The sequence below is a fragment of the Stegodyphus dumicola genome, chromosome 10, assembly GCF_044657685.1.
Source record: "Stegodyphus dumicola isolate Sdum_Otavi_A_Nest chromosome 10, ASM4465768v1".
NCBI lineage: Eukaryota > Metazoa > Arthropoda > Arachnida > Araneae > Eresidae > Stegodyphus > Stegodyphus dumicola.
The window spans coordinates 63024562-63045262 of NC_140777.1; the positions used below are offsets into that span (position 1 = coordinate 63024562).

Here is a 20701-nt window from a genome sequence, read left to right on the forward strand (position 1 = left end):
AATATAATTATATGAAATGCCTTTGGGAAAAATATTTTCACACTAAATAACAATACAGTTACAAAAGTGAATATTCTTACTCCATTGCACTTCTTCAATGCAGATTACAATGCAGTTACAAAGAAAGGGAGGGAAAGACCTAAGAAAAATTGTTTTCATCATTCTGGTTTTAAAGTGTATCTTTAAAATCAGCATGACAGAATTAAATAGGGTGTTAGATTTGCATTGAATTCAGATGAATTAGATACATGTAGAATTTGATAATGGCATGAGCAGCAAATCAACAAAGAATGTATTGAAGAAAAAATGCTATTGGAAATTTAAAACATAAATTTAATGGATACTTGATTTTCATGTTGATTGAAAACCTGATAAAGATTTTAATATTGACTGAAAACCTGATAAAAAATTTTCTCATTTCTTGCTATAGGGTACCTAACACGATAATGTTGCAAATGGTATTGAATATTTAAAATACTCATTTGAAAGAAAGAGGAGGGAGAAGAAAGTTGCTAATTATCTTAAACTAAAATAGAAATATTTTGAACAATTTATGTTTAAATGTATCTAAAATAAGGAAAAAATAATGAATTATAATTTTATGACTAAGAAAATTATTTTTACTTATTTCCCCATCCCGAAAATAAGTATTGTTCTCTAAAATTTAGTGCAGTATTTTCATTGCAAACTTCTCAAATGATGACAGTATACTAGATCCATAATTCAGTATGAGGTTCACTCATTATACCGTATTTCCTTGTGTATAGTGCTAGGTCCTAAATATTTTTTGAATATCCATATGATTTTCCCCTTGTTTTATATTTCCTGGATTATTTTTCAGTGTACTCAAATTATATTTGCATTTTTGTAATAGTATTTCATCCATTTCCTCCCCTTGCATTTATAGTTTTAAATATATTTTGTGCAGATTTTTTGCTAAGCTGCTGGACTTGGCAGATGTTCTCACATTTGGAAAAATTTCCAAACATGATTTCATCTTACTCTAATTATCTACGTTCCAGCTCATTGTAGCTACTTCAGTAATATCCTATTTCTGTAGAAGAGGATGGTTATTATAATGAGCACTGACTGTATTATGTCACAAAGACCATACATTCTGCTTTTCCTTTGACTACTGCAATGAAAGAATGGTAAAATAAAATACAACAATTTTATTCCATAATAATACTAAAAATAAAAAATCTTTTGTCACACAAATAACAGTTTAACAATAAAACGTTAACAAGGACTGGTGAAAAAATGTAAAAATAGACAACCAATATATGAAAAAAAACAAATATGCTTTATATTGGAATTGGAACAGTAACAATATTCAAGTAATAAAGATTTTAAGAATACAGTGAAACCTATCTTAGATGACAAGTCTCTGTTCTCCCCCCCCCCTAAAAAAAAGAAAATCTGGACTTTTGTGAAAAGGCTCATTTTAGAAAATGATGTTCAATATTGAATGATATTTGTTTATATTCTTAGACATACTCAGAGATGAATGTCACAAAGGGCTTCAACACATTTTCTGTCTTACAGAATTATTTAATACATCAAAACAATAATTCTTACTTAGGATTTCAGTTTTTCCACCTACATCATTTACTTAAAGTGCAGTTTGGCTCATTACTCATTCAATAATCAGCAGTACGGATGAGAATCACTGCATACCCTGCTTCAAATATCATATTCATGTTAATTGTACACTGCAGAGGAAAAAGAGGGGGTAGACAGTTCTATATATCCCGTTCTACTGGGCAGATTGTCGAAATTCAAACTGCGTTTTTTATGTCTCGAAAGCACGACTTAAGATATACATTAGATTTATATATAACATTGGTATTTTGATACAAAATCGGACCTTTTCTGAAGTAACATACCAATTTTTTTCCACATTTCGATTTTACGACTCAAATTAGACCTAAAATTTATATTTCGTAAAATTTGGTGCCAAATTTACGGAGAAATTCAAAAATTTATCTTGGTTTACTTTTTTTACAGTTTGCGCCAATTCACTTAGCGAACTTCTTAATATATGGCAACCTATTTTCCTTTCCCGTGCAGGAGGGGAAAAAAAGTCGCACCGTTCTTACTTTCAAATAATTATAACAAACTGCCTAAACCACATTTGATATTGTTATCGCTTTCAACAAATATGCCAAATTTCAAAACGCGCCAATATATAAATTCACAACTTTGGAACGTCATCTTTGGAAATTTTGAATAAAAGACTCTTAATTTGCAGGTTTTAGGATGATGGTAAAAATTTCGTAGATTATAATTCAAAAATTTTTTCGATATTTTAAAATTAATCATAAAAAATGGATGAATTTTATTTGGAATGTTCCTAAATCTTAAAATGTGAAAGGAAGAATTAAATAAGTTTAATATAAAAAAGAGATATTAATAAATATATACTAAACATTGAGAAGCTAAAATTTTGAGAGCTAATTTTTTAAAAACTAATCGTGCGATTTTTACAAAACTTTGCCGTTTGGCGTAATTTGTGTCGTAGAAACGAAATATGTAAAAAAAATTGAGATGTCATCACAGAAAAGTCCGATTGTGTGGCAAAATACCTATATTAGAACGATGCTATATATAAATCTAATACAGTACAAAGTCCGTAATCTGGACGTCCATTATCCAGAATGATCTATAATCCGGACCTCAAAGCCACAAACTTTTTTTTTTGTATTCTTTATGCATGCGCATTGGGAGGGTGTGTCTCCAGGTACGTTAAAAAATGCTTGGCATAATTTACAGCCAGCTACCATATTTCATGGTGCGGACGATGAAGATAATAGCTGTGAATTTGAAGATTTTCGAACATCGCAAACTAAAGGTGAAATTTTCCAGTTATTGGATTTTGTAAAGAAATGTGGAGAAGCAGTAATAAATGAAGATGATATAATAGAAGTTTTTCATTGCGACGACAATGCCCCAATAATCAATCAACGGACAGCGAAATCTGTAGTATGGTTCTAGAACCAGAAAATACCGCTTCCGATAGTGACAGAGAGGTTATTGAAAACGAAAAAATTTCGAATGACAAGTTAGTATTCTCAACACAGCAATTACAGGACTTGAACAGTGGAACTTAGTAACTGAACAAGTAATTATGTCTGTTTATAGAATTAAAGAGAAAGTATTAGCACAAAAAACGAAGCAACTGAAACAACTTACATCGAAAGAAATGTTTAATAAAGTAAATAAATAAATATTAAGCTTTTTTTGTAAATTTTGATACCCTTTAGATCATAATTGCTGTTTATTTCATAAATTACAGTTTCATATTTTTAATTGTATAATTTCTGCATGCCATCTTAACAGATTTAAATTGATGATCTATAATCCGGAATCGCTGAAGTCCCGACGAGTCCAGATTACGGACTTTGTACTACTGCACATATCCTAAGTCGCACTTTCGAGACATGAAAAACGCAAGTTGAATTTCGTCAATCGGCCCAGTAAAATGGAAGATACAGAACATAAAATTCTTTATTTGGTTTTTCACGAAAGAAAAATCTTAATTAGTAAACTAGTCATGATTCTTTAATAAGATAAATTCAAAATATTTCATACTTAAATTAAAAAAAAAAAAAAAAAAAAAGGATTTACTGACTGGGTTGGAAATGAATTTATGGATTTAGTTCACTTTACAATTTTTATTAGTGGAGGAAATTCATAACTATTTTATCATATTTAGGAAAGAATAAAAAGTCTTTTTCTTGTGATCACTAATGGTTCTGTGTAAACCTCTATTAATAAATTTATATTTTGACCCACAAAAATATAAATCACCCATATTTCTCTCATTTTTGTGTGTAGATGGAAAATTGTTAAGTTTAATTTATGAAAACTAATAACATGTAATGAATGGCTAACAAAGTAGACTTTTGCCCATGGAGACCATATAACAAGTTATTATTTATAGAACTCTCCACACAAAATTCTATGACTTATTTGAAAGATGCTATAAATGGAAATAAGTATGTAAAATCAATATTTAAAAATATATATTTTGAAACTACTTTTTTTTGCATTCAATACACATATATGTTTACACAATAGAAAAAATTATCAAACTTGAACTATCATTTCACTAGTTACTTAATCAACTATTAGCACAGCTATAAAAGGCTTGGCATCTCTGAATGCATGCAATTCTTATACTTCCCTGTTTTCAAATTTGTTATACCATTCATCATTCAGTTAATACATTTCCCCCCATTTTTTACTACTAATGTTAGTGTCTAAAAACTGAGAGGGGAAAATCATGTGAATAATTACATTTTTGAAAGATAAAGCTTCAATTAGAACAAAACAGACGAAAAGCAGTCATGGATAAACCACAGGCAGTTATAACAATACTATTCCTTTGAAAGAAACCTATACTCCAATATGAATACATAGTAATGTTATGTATTCATATTAGAATATAAGCATATAGCATCTAATAAGATATTTTCATTTCTAATTGATTGTAACCTTAATATAATGTCTGTCCATGAGAAGAACAGATCCCGCCTTCAAATAGGGCGTATTTCAAGATGATATGCGAACCAGGGGTTGGCATATCATCTTTAAATACGCCAAGATGGCAAACTGAAAAGTACATCTTTAAGACACCCCTGCCAAAAATGGGTCAAGGCTCGTTTCTACGGCAACAGACAGCTGCAGACTAACTGGCGAGAGCTTTTCTTATGATAGACAGACTGTAGATCATTCTTATTGTTTTTTCAGCGACTCCTTAGGCCTCAAATAGAAAAGATGAATGTTCAGTGAAATAGTTCTGTTCTTGTATTAGGTTGGCATAAAGATCAACAGTTAAAAAGTAAAGGTTTGGTGCCACCTTTGCAGGTAGTTGATGAGGGCTTGTCTTTGTTAGTGAGACAAAACAAAAGCAATCACTATGTGGTTGAATCAATTTTAAAATTAAGGGAACTTCTTCTCTGTTTCATTGAGGAAGGAGAAAATTTCTCAACTTTCAGAACTTGTTGGTAAAAGATTTGGGGAAATACATGAAGAAACACAGTATTTAAAAGAAAAGGGAAAAAATTATTTGATTAATGACATGAACAGTGTAGTTTAATATCACGAATAGAAATTAAGTTCTAGAAAAAGACGATAAAAATTAGCAATGAAAAAATTCAATAAAAAAGTTTAATCATAACTTTAATATTTTTAACGGAATGTATTGCTTTGAAAATAACAGAAAAGCACTACCAAGAGTATCAATGGCACAGAGATAAGTGTAAAAAAAAAAAAAAAAAAGAATCATAAACTTAGTTTCTTGAACAAGATTTTCTGATTGTTCCATTTGTAATCATGGCATATGGCATAGCAATCTAAGAAAGAATTGAGTCATTTTTACTTTTTCTTGCACATAAAGAACTCATATTTTAATTGCTTGCTTTCTAATGGCAATCTTTCACATGCTGACGCTTTTTCTTCCCTCCCTGTCAGCAGTTTAACGGTTGGCAAAATGCATGTGAAAGTAGTTTGTAGTATACATAATTATGTTAAAAGCAAAACTTTGTACAAAACATTAAAAAACGCTTCTAAATATATTTTTAAACCCTCATGTAATAAAATAATAGCTCAGTAAAGTAAATGGTAAGTTTCTTAAAAAGAAATGAAGGAGTGTAAGATGAATGTGCTTATTTTCTGTCTTATCCATCTTACACCATTCATATACTTTCATTATTAATATATTTATACTAGGCCAAATAATAATTTTGTAGTAGTACAGCAAATAATAATGTATTTAATAGCTAATTTTTCAAAAGTAAATGTTTAATAAAATGTGAATTATATGTTACTTATTTTATATTGGATGGGACCCCCATAAGTATTGCAAAAGTCCGACACACGTGTGAGTGAAACTGTCAATTTTTTTTCACTTGTACTGTAATATACTATTGCAGTTTTAGGTCATTAATTTCTAATTTTAAGACATAGAACAATGTGAAAATTTTAAATAAGTAACAGACGAAATGACAGTGTTATGTGCAAAGCAAGGAAAATGAAAGTTTATATTATAAAAAGAATGCATCGAAATGTTTTCATTTTTTCTTTGTCTGTATTGTCTTATCTTTATCTATTTTCAGATACATCGTGTAAAAATATTTGGTAATTGTAAGCTTATTATAATAAGTTAAAGAATATGAAAACTTCTAATATTTTTGGCGACCCCCAGCTGCAGGTCCTGGAACCCGCGACCCACAGTTTAAGAAACCCTGTGTTAAATGATAAGGGTAGTTAGCTGAATAACGAATCCAAATGGAAAACCTTGCAAGGAAATTAAAAATGCTTCTCTAGTACATACACAAATGATATACCATATTTCCTCATATATGCCGCCCAAACGGTATAGTGGTTAGGGGAGCCTGACTGTGATACCAAAGGGCCCGGGTTTGAATCCCGGAGAAGCATGGATGTAAAATTGTCTGTCCCTTAATAGGAGGTGACAGTGGCCGCCTATTAAGTGCCTCCATAATAAAATGGTCACCGCTTCTGGGCTTAGTAGTGGCCAATGCCATTACAGACAAGTGCCTGCCATTTGTAAGAAAAAAAAAAAAAAAAAAAAAAAATATCCTCGCGTATCTTTTTTTAATCAATTTCATCATTCGAAAATCGAGATGGGAAAATTATCCTAACAGTTTAATTTCTAAAGGATGCAGTTACAGAAAGAACATAATAAATAAAAAGTAGTCATGGATAAATAACAGATATTATCACAATATTATTTCTTTAAAAGAAACCTACATTCCAAATTTGAATGCACAGTAATATAATTATTACAATATCTTATAAAATAGCTTAATTTTTACTTCTCTGTAACTTGAACCTCGCCTTTTCTTATTGTAATCTATCCTATTCCTTAGGTCTGATCATTCATAAACATATAGGGAAGATGAGTGTGCAGCCAAATCAGCAAAATAGTAGACTGAATATCAGTTCATGTTTACTTTACCGTGATGGGTAGGTTTTTGCATAAGGCTAGCAAAAAGTTCAACAGTTTAAAGGGAAAGTTTCGACCTTATCTTTGTAGGGTTTGTTTTTATTAGCAAGATTAAAACAACAACTATGTGGATGAATCCACTTTAAAATTTAGGAATGCTCATTCTCTAAATGCACAGAGGAAAGGGAAAATTATGTGAATACTTTAAATATGTTCAGAACTTGTTGCTAAAAAGCTAGGGGAAGGGCATATGGTAAATGCAATATATCTCAAAATATGTAAAAGTAAAGTAAAGTAGTTATAAAGAAATTATTTTTCCTACTTTTGCAATTGGAGTATCAAAGAATAATTTATGTAACATGTATCGTTAGAGTAACTTTTCAATATATAGTTTCCAACTTCAAACTCACTTAAATTTACTTTATAATGCTAGACGTAGTTTTTCAAACTTTTTATAATATGATTCTGATGTAAAATATGAATAATTTAGATATTCTAAATTTTATGTTCTTTAGCTAATTTAATTTTGTAATTTTCTTATACTTCTATGGAAAAAATACCAAAATCAAAAGTAAAAAATTTAAGTAGTATTGAAAGTTAGCTATTGTCATTGATTGCAGATTAATCGACTTATGAAGGAGAACAAACCAATCTACTATCAATTAACAACAACTAAATTAAGTGAGAGTGTTTGTCTTTCTTCCAAGTAAGCATCAAGTTATATTTTTGCTAGAGCCAAATCATAAGTCATGAACAATACTCAATCAATAGAAAGACATTAGTCCATTTAAGACAAAATAATCTTCATAAACAAATTAGTAAATAATCCTTAAATTTAAGTTGCTCACGAAGAATACAATTAAACAGGATGCTTACTTTAGAAGAGATATTCCCCGGCACTCTCATTTTCAAACTAAAATTCAAAAGTAAAAACAAATGTATTCATTTTTTAACATTAAAAAGTAATTCAAAATCAAAAGAAGATCAAAACTGACATAACTCCTTTAAATTAAACAATAAATGAATATTTTTTTAAAGGTCAAACTCCAGGAAATTAAAATTAACTTACTTGCCTGCAAAAAAGTAAAAAAAAAAGGCTGGAAATGCAATTGTATTCAGTGATGGAATGTAAGAGGGTTGTCGTAAAAAGTGTTGTTCTCTATTTAAGATATTTTAGCCTTAAACTGGCAAGGAAACTTTGAAAGTTTCTTGGAGATAATCTACTGAGTAATAAAATAGTGCTTAAAGCTGCTATTTACCGTAATTCCTGGAAGAAACGCCACAGCATTTACGTGTTTAAAAATTAAGCAGGTGCAGCATTTCTACCCATGAGGTTCTTATGTGCACTTAAAAAAATATTTCCTTTGATGTCATTGTACCTAGTTTGGATGACCTTGTTTTGTACATAGTTTGGTGCTGTTCCCATACAAAAGACCACTCAGTTGCTTTCTGTGAATTTTGTTTACAATCTTTCCCTTCAACGGACCTACATGCCTTATTCACCCTAAACGGGATCTCGGAAAAATAACATTCTTCCCTCTTCCAAATCAGCATTGAATAGTCTCTCTTCTCTGCCACTGGATGAATCTTCCAGGATCCGTCCTCTCTCCTGTCCTGCCTTTTCCAATGTAAATCTCCAGCAAATTTTTTCAAAGGCGGTCACGACTCCACCTTTGTTGCAATAACGAACTTTGACGTATTCCCTCTTCAACATGAATCAATTTTTCTTGGATAGTTTTTAAGAAGGGAACGGGAAATTTTTGAAAATGGCCACCTAAACAGCACAGAAGCTATACTGCTGGTTTTAAGCTTAATGTAATTTCACATGCTGATCAAACTGGAAATAGAGCAGCAGCTTGAGAGTTTGAAGTGGAGGACAGATGCATTCAACATTGGAGAATTGAAAAAGAACTTAAAAATATGCCACAACAGAAACAAGCAAAAAAAGTGGTACTGTAAGGTGGCTGAATCTAGAGGACGACCTTGAAAACTGGATAAAGGAGCAACAAGGAAAGGGAATGGCAGTTTTGACTGTAAAAATTCACTTACAAGCAAATTATTGCGAAACAAATGAACTTAAATGGTTTCAAAAGAAAACCTTGCTGGTATAGCAGATTTATGAAAAGAAAAAATATTTCTGTGTGAACTAGAACAACAGTCGGACAACAATTATGAATGGACTGGCAGGATAAAAAAGCATCTTTTGTAAATTACGTGACAGATTATTGATATACAAAAACTTCTTCCATCACAGATAATAAATATGCAAACGCAGTTAGCTTTTGATTCTCTTGCAAACAGAACTGTTGATGAAACTGGTGCAAAAACTGTACCTGTGCTTAAAAAGGGGCATGAAAGAATGTCATTTACATGTGTGTTAGCTTGTGCTGCAAATGGTGACAAGCTAAAGACGATGATCATTTTTAAAAGGAAAACTATCCTGAAGGGAGATTTTCCTAATGACGTAAATATTTGTACAAACAAGAATGGATGGATGTGTGAAACAATCATGAATAAGTGGCTACAAAAAGTTGGCAGTGTCATACGGAATCTTTTTTCCAACCAAAAGGGTTGTTGATTATGGATTCCATGCTTTCTTATTTACTTGAGTCAGTGCAAACCAGATGTCAAAAACTGTCAACGATCTTAGGAATAATTAATTCCTGGTGCTTTGACAAAAATCTTACAACCATTAAATTTGTCAGATAATAAAGCCTTCAAAGGTGAAGTCCAAAAGTGGTGGGAGTGTTGGATGAGTGAAGGACTGCATACGTATAACAAAAGTGGCAAAATGCATAGAGCATCTTATGAAGAAGTTGCAAAGTGGGTAGGAAGTTCATGGAAATCGGTGAAACCATCATCAATAACAGCAGGGTTCAAAGTAGCTAAAATTATATCCTCAAATAAAGAGATAGTAAACCAAGAGGATGAATGTGACGATTTGGAAGACTTGGACTATTTAGATCAGATTTTGCTAAATCCGTTTAATTCAGATAGTGAAGAATCAGATTTTGATGGCTTTGTATGTTACCCAAATTTAATATCTTGTTGTTGTGAAATTTTTTATAATATAGTATGAGTATTACAAATATGAGTCCATATTTGTCCTTTAGCAGGTGAATATAAGTATATTAGTGGACGTAAGTATATTTTCAAAATTTCTTACCTATAATTTATTTTTGAGTTATGATTTCATTTCATGAATTTTTCTTAACTGATAAGTCATATATCAGGACACTGCATCTATAAGGTCCATGACAATGTCACATGCAATTTAATTTATTGTTTCTGCATAATTTTAGGTTTTTCCCCGCCATTTTTCTTGATTGAGGTATTCATGCTGATGTGGCCTTTCTTCTTCTAGAAATTACGGTAGTTAGAATATTAATTCTAAATAAAAGTAATTATGAGTAAATTAAAAAGCCTATAATTTATAATTAGAAAACTTTTTATATACCATCTCCAAGGAACAGAAATTCAATTAAAACAGAAATTTATTAAAAAAAAATTTAGTCAGTATTTTAATTAGTATTATAAATTAGTACTTTCTAGACCTCTATTGCTTTAAAAACATAAAAATCTGCTTCATAATTTACTTATACATACATATATATATATATTTACAAATATTTATACAGAAGTTATCTGTAAAAATCTGCTTCATAATTTACTTATACATACATATATATATATTTACAAAGATTTATACAGAAGTTATTTGATTTTCTCTATATATTTCGCTTCGTTATTCAACATACTGTACTTTAATAACAAAGTTAAAGAATTTGTTTTTAAAAACAGAAAGCATAATATATACACTTATTTTGCATGCTTGAAACATACTTAAGCCATTAACACAAACAATAAATGGATGCTTTTACTAATAACTAGTTAGTAAATGTTTTTTTTATTAATGTAACATCATTATGTAATTTTTGCATCACCATCACTCCTCTATAAACATTAAGAAATAAGGGAAATATAGGAAGTAATTAAAAATTTCATCAGCAAGTTTAATAAAACTTTGCAAAAGAAATCATGTTTTTAATTACTAAAATGGATGTATAAATTAAAATTTAGTGTTTCAAAAATTCGTTATAAAAACATTTTGCAACCAGTACTTATAATTAATCCTATAAAAACATTTTACAACCAGTAAACACACTGAGAAAATAAAATTACGGCTCACAGTTTCACTTGTATACTTTTCACTATGAAAAAATAATTTATGATAAATTCATTTTTTAATTGAAAAAGGTAAAAAAAAAATGATTTTATATATACATTTTAAAAAGTTACAAATTATGATTACAAAATTCTATCATTCACACTGCACAACTCACCTCTGTTAAACTCATTTCACATTTGAGTAACCAATTACAATATCAAAATAAATATCTTATTTTTGTAAAAACTTATTTGAGGAAGACTTACTATTATTCAATTACCAGTTTTATAACTAACTAAAAATGAGTTCATCAGCTAAATACAAAATTATGATTAAAAATACACAATTAGCAATTACAAAATCAGATACACAGGTATGTTTCTCTATACGTTACATGCCTGGATGCAGCCACTGGCAACACCTCTTTTTACATTTTATCATAGATTTATTACAGTGTAATTTTAAATATAAATATCTATTTTTTGGCTTATTTTTTTACAACCAGAAGTTGAGAAAAGCTCAATATTAGAAGGCTCATATAACAGCTGATTTGCTATAATGTTAACAGAATCATCATCAACTTTTAACTTTCGACTCAAGAGTTCTGATTTAATACACTGCTTCACGTGTTTCTTTTCCAAAGGCAAAAATGGCACATATATATCAATCAGTTGTTTTCTCACAATTTCACTATGGTGCATTCCACCTAGGGGCAAAATTAAGAGAGGAAAAAAAATGTTTTATTACAAATAAGGTTTAAAATGCATTAAAAACATATTTTATTATAACTCAAAACCATACTATTACTCGTATTTATTATGACTGCATATAAACAGACTATTCATAATTCTGATTACCATTATTATTTGTGTACAAAATAGTTGATCGTTTGTGGATTCCTACTAATATTCTAATAACTCAGAAAAACAACGTATCATATTATCTCTTTCTAATAATGCATTATCTTATGTTACATTTAATACATTTCAGTTAATTTTTATTATGTGACATCTCTATGTAAAATGAATTTATTATCATTAATAACAATATTTACAATTTGTATAAACATTTTAATTAAAAATGCAGTGATAATATGTATAATTATTATTTCCTAAACTCTTCTATAATTACATTAAACATAGAGGATGTGAATTTAATAAATACTGCAGCTTACAATACATATTTGGGTTTTGGTTTTGAACTTAATTCATTCTTTGTTTAAACATGGATGATGATAATACAGTTAAATATATATATGTCATGATATAAAATGAATGATTTGGAGCTTGATGGTGGCATAATAGATGAGTAGCAAAGAAACTTGGCAAGGCAAACATGTCTGGATTCAAAATAACTTTATTATTGAGGAAAGCACATCAGGATTCCCAATATTTGGTTCAGATACGGACGAGCATCTTACGCACTCAACATTTTTGTTAGATCAGTACATATTCCTTGAACAAAGACGGTAGCCGCAAAACTTCTGGCCAGGAGGAAAGCTTAAGTGAAAGTGACACATCAGTTCATAGAAAGAAGGGAGTTTTTAGTTATGGTTTACTATTCGGTGGTTGGTGAAGAGGCATATGCATTAAGGATTACGTAAGATCGCATGATTAATTTGAATGACGCAGTTTAGACTTACAGCGCTATTTTTAGGATAGATAAATGAAGTTCCCAAATGAAATAGAAAATAAGAGGTTATATTGAACTAAATTTAGAAGTTTGCTTTCATATTTTTTATCTTACACATACCCCCCTTTCAAAAGAAAAAGGCGAAGTGATAGAGAAGCCTTTAGCCTTTCTGAGAGAAAAAGCATTAGAGTACCAAAAATATGAGAAATATAATATTAGATTTTAAACAATAAAACTATAATATGTAACATTTTGAGTTCAATAATAATTTTTTAAAGTCCTATGGTGATTTGAGTCCAATCTGTAAAAAGTTCTTGTTTCTGGAACATTCACATCATAATTTTGATACTTCAGGGGAGGATTTCCAAAAATGTTTGCATACAAGATCACAATTATAAATACTTTATATACTCACAAATTATTACGAATGATCATAAATCTTAAAATTTACACCAATGTTCACATTTATAAGTAATACTTATCATTTAAAAAGCATGATTGAAATTGTGGTCTTACTTTTATTACTACATTTTACAATTTTGACATTTTACACAAACTGGAAGACCCCGCAGCTTTCTCCTAGTAGACACATCCAGCTATTTGGGCAAATCCACTTTAAACAGACTCATATATTAAATTTTCATGAGTGGTTAGTGAACTGCACAACAACATTCCATTATGTTAAAAAAAATCACACTCCATCATATGAAAAAATAAAAATTCTATATAACAAATAAAGTGGGAGACTTTAAAGTTTATATTATATTACATGACGAGGGTAAAAGGAACAATTATGAAGAGGTAAAACAAGCCTCTGTTTCTGAACCAGTACTCCCTCCTCATACTTTATATTTAATATAGAGTTATTGATAATTCTGCTGCTTAACCCATCTTTCCTTTGTTAGAATAGTTATGACACAGAAAGTTTAAATTTAATCGTACTTAGTTTAAATCACTATTGAATATGTAATTTGGAGAATTTCATCTAAAATAAAAATGATCTGCAGTGAAAATTGAAATAAAGATATGGAATAGTAAAAAGTGAAATCCTTCTGTGTTGTCATTGGATGCTGAGCCATAACAATGGCTGGAACTCATGTGCCTGATTGCTAAAATATCATATATATACATAGAGTATGATTTTGAAGCACACACAGATGATCCATAACAAAAAATAAACTTGGTAGATGCAATAAGATGCAGTTGTATCAGATTTAATTCATGTTTCTTTTACTGTAGTTAAACATTTTGCAGCCACAAACCAATTGACACTATAATTGTGTCTGTTTCAAAATATTTACATTTCTGATAGCTTAGAAGTAAGAAGAGAAGCTGTAAGCAGCAGTCAACCTAGGCTGAGAAGCAGAAGCAAAAGTGTGATGTGTTCAAGATTAAATCTTAATTCAGAATGGGTTACCTGGTTTCAATGCCTTTGTTTGGTAATGCTGTAAAATCATTAATGGTTGCCTGAATTTTAGTTCCATTTATATCACCACCTTATGTAATGTACATATCTGCATATGATAGGGGTTAATCTAGAACTGATGCAGTCCATAGAAAGTTACTATAAGCACTTACCATTTTCATAATTTTATTTTACCTATTTTGTTTTTTAATCTTACACACACACACACATATACTTCATTACATTTCTCTGTTGACTACATCAGAGATTCAGTGTGATTTAAGAGGTAAATGATTTCATCCACATCCGGAGCGCGAACAAACCAGAGATCACAAGGCAGACAAAGGTCATGACTGAAGAGCATCTGAGATGGGGAATAGTCGGTAGCCTCGTGAACAGCACTGTGATAAACCAGTAAAAATAGAAGTAACTTATTGTCCCAGTTCTGTTGATTTGTGAAAACCAACGAGAGGTTATTAAGGATGGTTCAATTAAATCACTCTACCATACCGTCTGACTGGAGATGTAAAGGTGTCGTTTGAGTTTTGTCAATACTGAGTAGCTTGCAGAGTTCTTTAATTACAAGAAAGGTAACATTTCTTCCTTGATTGGAATGTAACTGAAGAGGTACTCCAAACCTGAAAATCCAATGCTGTATTATTACCTCTGCTACCGTGACAGCCTCTTTATGAGGAATAGGATACGTTTCAGGCCACTTAGTGAAGTAATCAATGACAACAAGGAAGTCTTTGTTGTCATCAGCAGTTCGAACTGTCATTATGCACAACTTTAGGCTTAGAATTTGAAGACGCTTCTACATTGTAATGCTGTAGCTTCCCTTGGGTGCATTTCTTCAGTGCTTTCCAACCTGCATGGGTATCACAGGATTGGCACTATTTTTGCGCGTTATCCCTTGCATTACTCCAGTAAAAGCACTCTCGTACTCTATCATTATTCCGAAGTTGCCTCCTGTTGGACTACTGTGTAATTCTTTAAGGACATCTGGGATCCAGCATCTTGGAAGTATCAACTGCCATTGAAAAGCTTCTTCATCACCCGATTCGAACTTCCGATATAAACTGCTGCTTCGACTATGGAGTGAATCTCAGACAGCCCAATATTGTTTGCTGTAGAATAGAGATCGAAATGTCCTGCCAGATAGGTTTCTTGTTTGAAGATTTCATTAAATCAACTAGTGATTTAATGCCGCTATCTGCCAACTAGTCTTTCCTGACTCATTTCGTAGGTCTTGATCAGCTGATGTTGAAATTGTAACTTGCTGTACGATCAGAATAAGCAGCTCAAATTTCACTTTGACCCTCGAACAGTATTGGCAGCTTTCTGGCCAGGGTCTTCTAGACAGGGTGTCAGTGTTTCCAGGTGAGTATCCCTTCTGATGACGGATAGTTATGTCCTTTGAGGCTAAATGCAGTTCATTACTTTTAAAGTCCAAGGAAAAACTGTAATTCCTTAGAAAGTCCAATCTGTGCATGCAAGAATATGTGATATCTGCGACATATGCAGTGTGATGGTAGGCGGCAGTTCCAAATGTGATGTTTACGTTTAACTTCCCATCAATTTAGAATTTATCACCAGATGCAGTTTGAAGGATAATGCAGGATGGCATCCAAATGAGTTTACCTTTAAAGTTTTGAGGTAAATCTTTATGAACGATGGTAACATTTGCTCCTGTATCGATGGTCATATTGCTAGGATCTCCATTGATATGCCCTATTTTAAGAGTCCATTAGTGCCGCCACTCACTGCAGAAATATGAAGCACTTTGAAATGGAGCTTCTTATTATCTTTCAAACTCTGCTCAGCGAGATGTCCACTAATCTGTTTCCTGCATTGTTGCTGTGGAGTGATTCTTATTTACCATGCCTTGGGTTTCCTTTGTAGTCGCCTTCAACACTTTAAGGTTGGTTTTCTGTCACTCCTATTCTATCTCAAAGTACTCACTTGTCTGGTTAAATCCTCTGTTTTATTTTCTGTGCCCTAGGGTGTCCTGCAGTTTCTTTGTATGAGGCCTTCAGGACCAGAGTTCCAATACTTTAGAGTAGGTTTCTTGTCACTTATATTCCATATCAAGGCACTGACATGTCTCGTTAAATCATCTAAACAAGCAGTCAGTTGTTCAACTGGCTCCTGGACTTGAGCAGCTCTAATTAGGTGACAGTCTCTGCGAGTTGCTTGCTGGGCAGCTTCAAATTTCATGGTGCACACTACAGTGCTTTTTAAATCCTTTACATCTGCCATTTGCAGAGCTTTCTGTATTTCAGGATCCCGAATGCGATCGATGAAGTACTGCAGTGACAGGATTTCCCTAGTTTTTGATGAGCACCCCAAAAAGGCAAGTTAACACAGCCTTTCAATATCTGTGGCAAGCTTCTGCAGTGTTTCTGTGGGCTTCTGTTGACAGGATTTTAATTGAAGCCTGCTGTAGTCTTTTAAACGTTTCCCCCAAAAGTACAGCTACAATGCACTGTATAGAGATCTGAAGTCTAACCTTTAGTTTACGGGAAGAGTCTGAAGGATATCCACTGCATTTCCTCTCACAGAAGCGGTGAGATGATAGGCCTTAGTTAGGGAATCCTATCCATTCACTTCTGCAACTATAGAAAATAGTGTATTATGCCAGGAGGTCTTACCATCATATGTGGATAGCTTTAGAGAGGGATGAGAAGGCTTGTGTAAAACTTTAAAATTATCAGAATTGCTTCCATCTGTCTTTACAAATTTCTTCAGTGTATCAGCTTGTTTGACGAGTACAGAAACCCTACAGGCCTTCAATTTGTTATTTGATTTGTTCTTTGATGGAAGAAACGCTTCAGTTTCTACAACCTGTAACAGATTGAATGCACACAGCTCTGATGATGGGTTGATAAAATTTATTTTATCAAAAGAAACACTTCGGGGTTCTGGTATTTCCCTCATACAGGTATTCACAGTATCACAGAGTACACTAAGAACTAGTTACACTTTAAACTACTAACAACATTAAACACAACATAAGGCAAAGAGCATCTAAAGAGAAAGCTAACCCGAAGATATCTCACTACTCCTAATTCCTGCCGAACAAACATATCTTAACAACAACTGAGATCAGATGCTCTCTCTAGCCTTATATAGTTTTTGCTTAGCTGCTGAGATATTTCTAGTACTTTCTGCTTCTCGAAATTACTGGAAGGCAACATGAGGGTTGAATTACAGTTACAACTAATATAGTGATCAATTACAAATATTTATTCAACTACAATACATATTACAGTGAGTGATACTAGGACCGAAATCAGCGACAAAAAGTAGTCATTAAAGCTTGGTGATATCTCGCCAAATAACCGAGATACTTATTTACACAATGTTAAATGGATTTGATGACCCTGTATGCTTACCTTTCCAGCATATCTCGTCTCTTTAGATTTGTACATCTTATCTCTTTAGATGTTACACTATACAAAAGAAATACAACAATTTTACTTATAATTTCACTAAAATTAGCTATCTCTGATTATCTAAATCCCCATAAATCATTTGGCAAAAATGGCCAAGAGATTATTTAAATAATTTCCAGCAATGAGGAAAATGGGAGTTTGAAAGAGTAATATCCAAAACGGCTCTAACAGCCATATCTGAGGCATCAACCATCAATAACAACTGCTGACTAGGGTCATGATAACCAAGTGTCACTGACTTTGTTAGATCAGTTTACATTGTTCAAAATCCGCAGTTGTTTCCACTGTCCAAGAAACAGAACATTTATCATTCTTATTAGAATCTTTTAAAAGAGAACGAAGAAGAACTTGGGTAGTAGCTGCCTTAGGCAAAATCATCAATACAAATTCAACATTGCCAAAAACCTCTTTAATTCATACATTATTACAAATTAGGGAAATTAGAAATTATAACAGTTTTTCAGAAAAAGGCAGAACACATGAAGGGGTAATTAAAGAGCCAAAAAATGATACTGATGACTTTCCCAGAATACACTTCAAAGGATTCAGTTTTAATCCATACTCTTGCAATCTATCAAAAAGCAAATGGAGGTGGCTCTCGTGCACATATTCATATGCTGAAGCCACAAGCAAATCATCAAAGTAAAGATCACAAAAGTCTAAGCCATAAAGTACCTAATGAATAAATCTTTGGAAAGTTTGGCCTGCATTTTGCAAATCAAATTGGGTTAACTTAAATAATAGAAATGAGGAGTCACAGCCGTTTTAGGCATGCCCCACTGGGTTAACAAGGATTTGATGGTATGCCTTAGCCGAATCAAGCGTTGAAAAAATACTTTCCCCCAAAACAATCTTTGTGCAGTCCTGAATATGCAGTAAGGCATAATGGTCAGGAATAGTCACAGCATTCAAGCATAGTCACTGCAAAGACGCCAGTCACTATTATTGTTATGGAGCACGTGAAGAAGGCTGACCCAAGTACTTTTGGAGGCCAAATGATTCCCCATCACATGAGGTACTCAAGCCCAGCGACAAACGACAAAGTCTGGAACACACTGGGAGACCTTTATTCTCAATATAATGAAAAATCGATCAATTTTGATTATTGTTGGTTACATAAGAAGGAGCAATGAATTCAGGATACTCAGGTAATAATTTATCAATTTAGTAGTTTAGAGTCACCTTGAGGTACAGATATGCCCAGATCAAACGAACTCTTAAGCAATTTGCCACACAATGATAAACCAGTCTCAGAATCAATAAGGAAATTATTAGCAGTGTCAACAAGTAATCCATTCTTCTTAAGGAAATGAGCACCCAAAACTGGATGATTTATATCCAACAGAACAAATAAGCAAGTAAAAATGCAATGTGAATTTAAATCCAAAGTAAAAAATTTAGTGCCAAACGTGGAAATCTTAATTCCATTCGCAGCAAACAAAACCAAATTCTGAGAAAGCCTAGAACACTGAGCATACTTTTTTGATAATACTGACAGATCCACACCAGTATCAATTAAATATTTTAATTTTGACAAGGGGTCACCAAAGAGTATACAATTCACCAGGCAACTGCAACTTTGGCCAGCAAATGATTTGACATTTCTTATTTTATGAAAGGAAAATGCAAATTGACATTTCCTTGCATGCTCTTCAAAATTTACATAACAGAAACAAAGGTCCTCTGTTTGCTCTTTATAGCAATTAGTGTTTTCACATGACCTACTGTGCAGGTATGAATGCCAAACATTGAGCTTAGGACAGCGAGAATTACATTCCAAGGCAAAGGTTAACTAACCAACTTCCTTTGTCAGTTGTACTATCAGAATTTCCGAATAAGATATAGAAGATTCACTTATTTTAAGGGTCATGCTAGCCATACTCACATAAAAGTGAGATGTAAGCTCAGTAATCTTATCAACAACTCTAGCTGATTTATTCAAATTTCCTTTACTAAGAGCAGCCAAAATAGATTATGTATTATTATTGGGGAGCCTTGCAAGCCACAAAGATCTTAAGAAGAGTTCATCTACAGTATCACCTACTAAAGCACACATATGAGTCAACAACTGGAAAGGGCACTGGTTGCCAAGCTTAAGAAGTTGCAACAGAGAATAAATTTTGGACACTTCGCTTTCAGAATGTATTGCAATCAATCTTTGCTTTAGGACATCATATTTTCCAGTAGCGGGAGGTTTTTAAATGATATAGCTAAAAGAATTAACTACAGTACAAAGTCTTTAATCTGGACATCCATAATCCGGAATGATCTATAATCCGGACCTCAAAACTACAAACTTTCTGTGCATGCGCATAATACCTTTACGCGTGCGTATATGCGTTTACACATGCACATTTAATGTATAAGCTAGGCTAAAATTATCTAATTATCTATTTCAGTTAATGTTGCAGATTGCGTTGTTCCTTAATCTAATTGGATCTGGCTTATTATTTTTTGCAGATTGTTAGAGCAATTTTATAAAAAGTAAGCTTGAACTTTCGATTATGTCAAAAAGAGTTTCCGTCGATGTCCATCAAACAAAAAGTGGAATTGCTGCAAAAAAAGGATAAAGGCATGAAGAAAGTGACAGAGAGGTTAGTGAAAACGAAAAAATTTCGATTGACAAGTTAGTCGGTATTCTCGACACAGCAATTACAGGACTTGAACAGTGGAACTTTGTAACTGAACAAGAAATGATGTCTGTTTATAGAATTAATGAGAAAGTATTAGCACATAAAACGAAGCAACTTAAACAACTTACATTGAAAGAAATGTTTAATAAAGTAAAGAAATAAATATTAATTTTTTTTGTAAATTTTGATATTCTTTAGATCATAATTGCTCTTTATTTCATAAATTATGGTTTCATATTTTTAATTTTATAAGTTCTGCATGCCATCTTACCAAATTTAAATTGATGATTTATAATCTGGAAAAACCCCAAATTTGCAATCACCGAAGTCCCAAAGACTCCGGATCAAAGACTTTGTACTGTATTAATTTAGTAGAAGTCAAACAACTAAAATCTGCGTTACACTTGCAAATTTTCCAAGAAACTCGAAAATTTG

The 20701-nt window shown here is 32.0% G+C and overlaps 1 protein-coding gene across 1 annotated transcript in view; it reads right to left on the minus strand.

Annotated features, from left to right (window-relative positions):
• Nucleotides 1–1157: 1157 nt before the first annotated feature.
• LOC118184503 (torsin-1A-like) overlaps nt 1158–20701 on the minus strand; it is a 69423-nt gene continuing 49879 nt past the window's right edge. Inside the window, exon 5 of the mRNA XM_035354184.2 lies at nt 1158–11847. Coding sequence (XP_035210075.2) covers nt 11603–11847 — 245 coding nt within the window. The 3' untranslated portion in view covers nt 1158–11602. The remainder of the gene's footprint in view (nt 11848–20701) is intronic.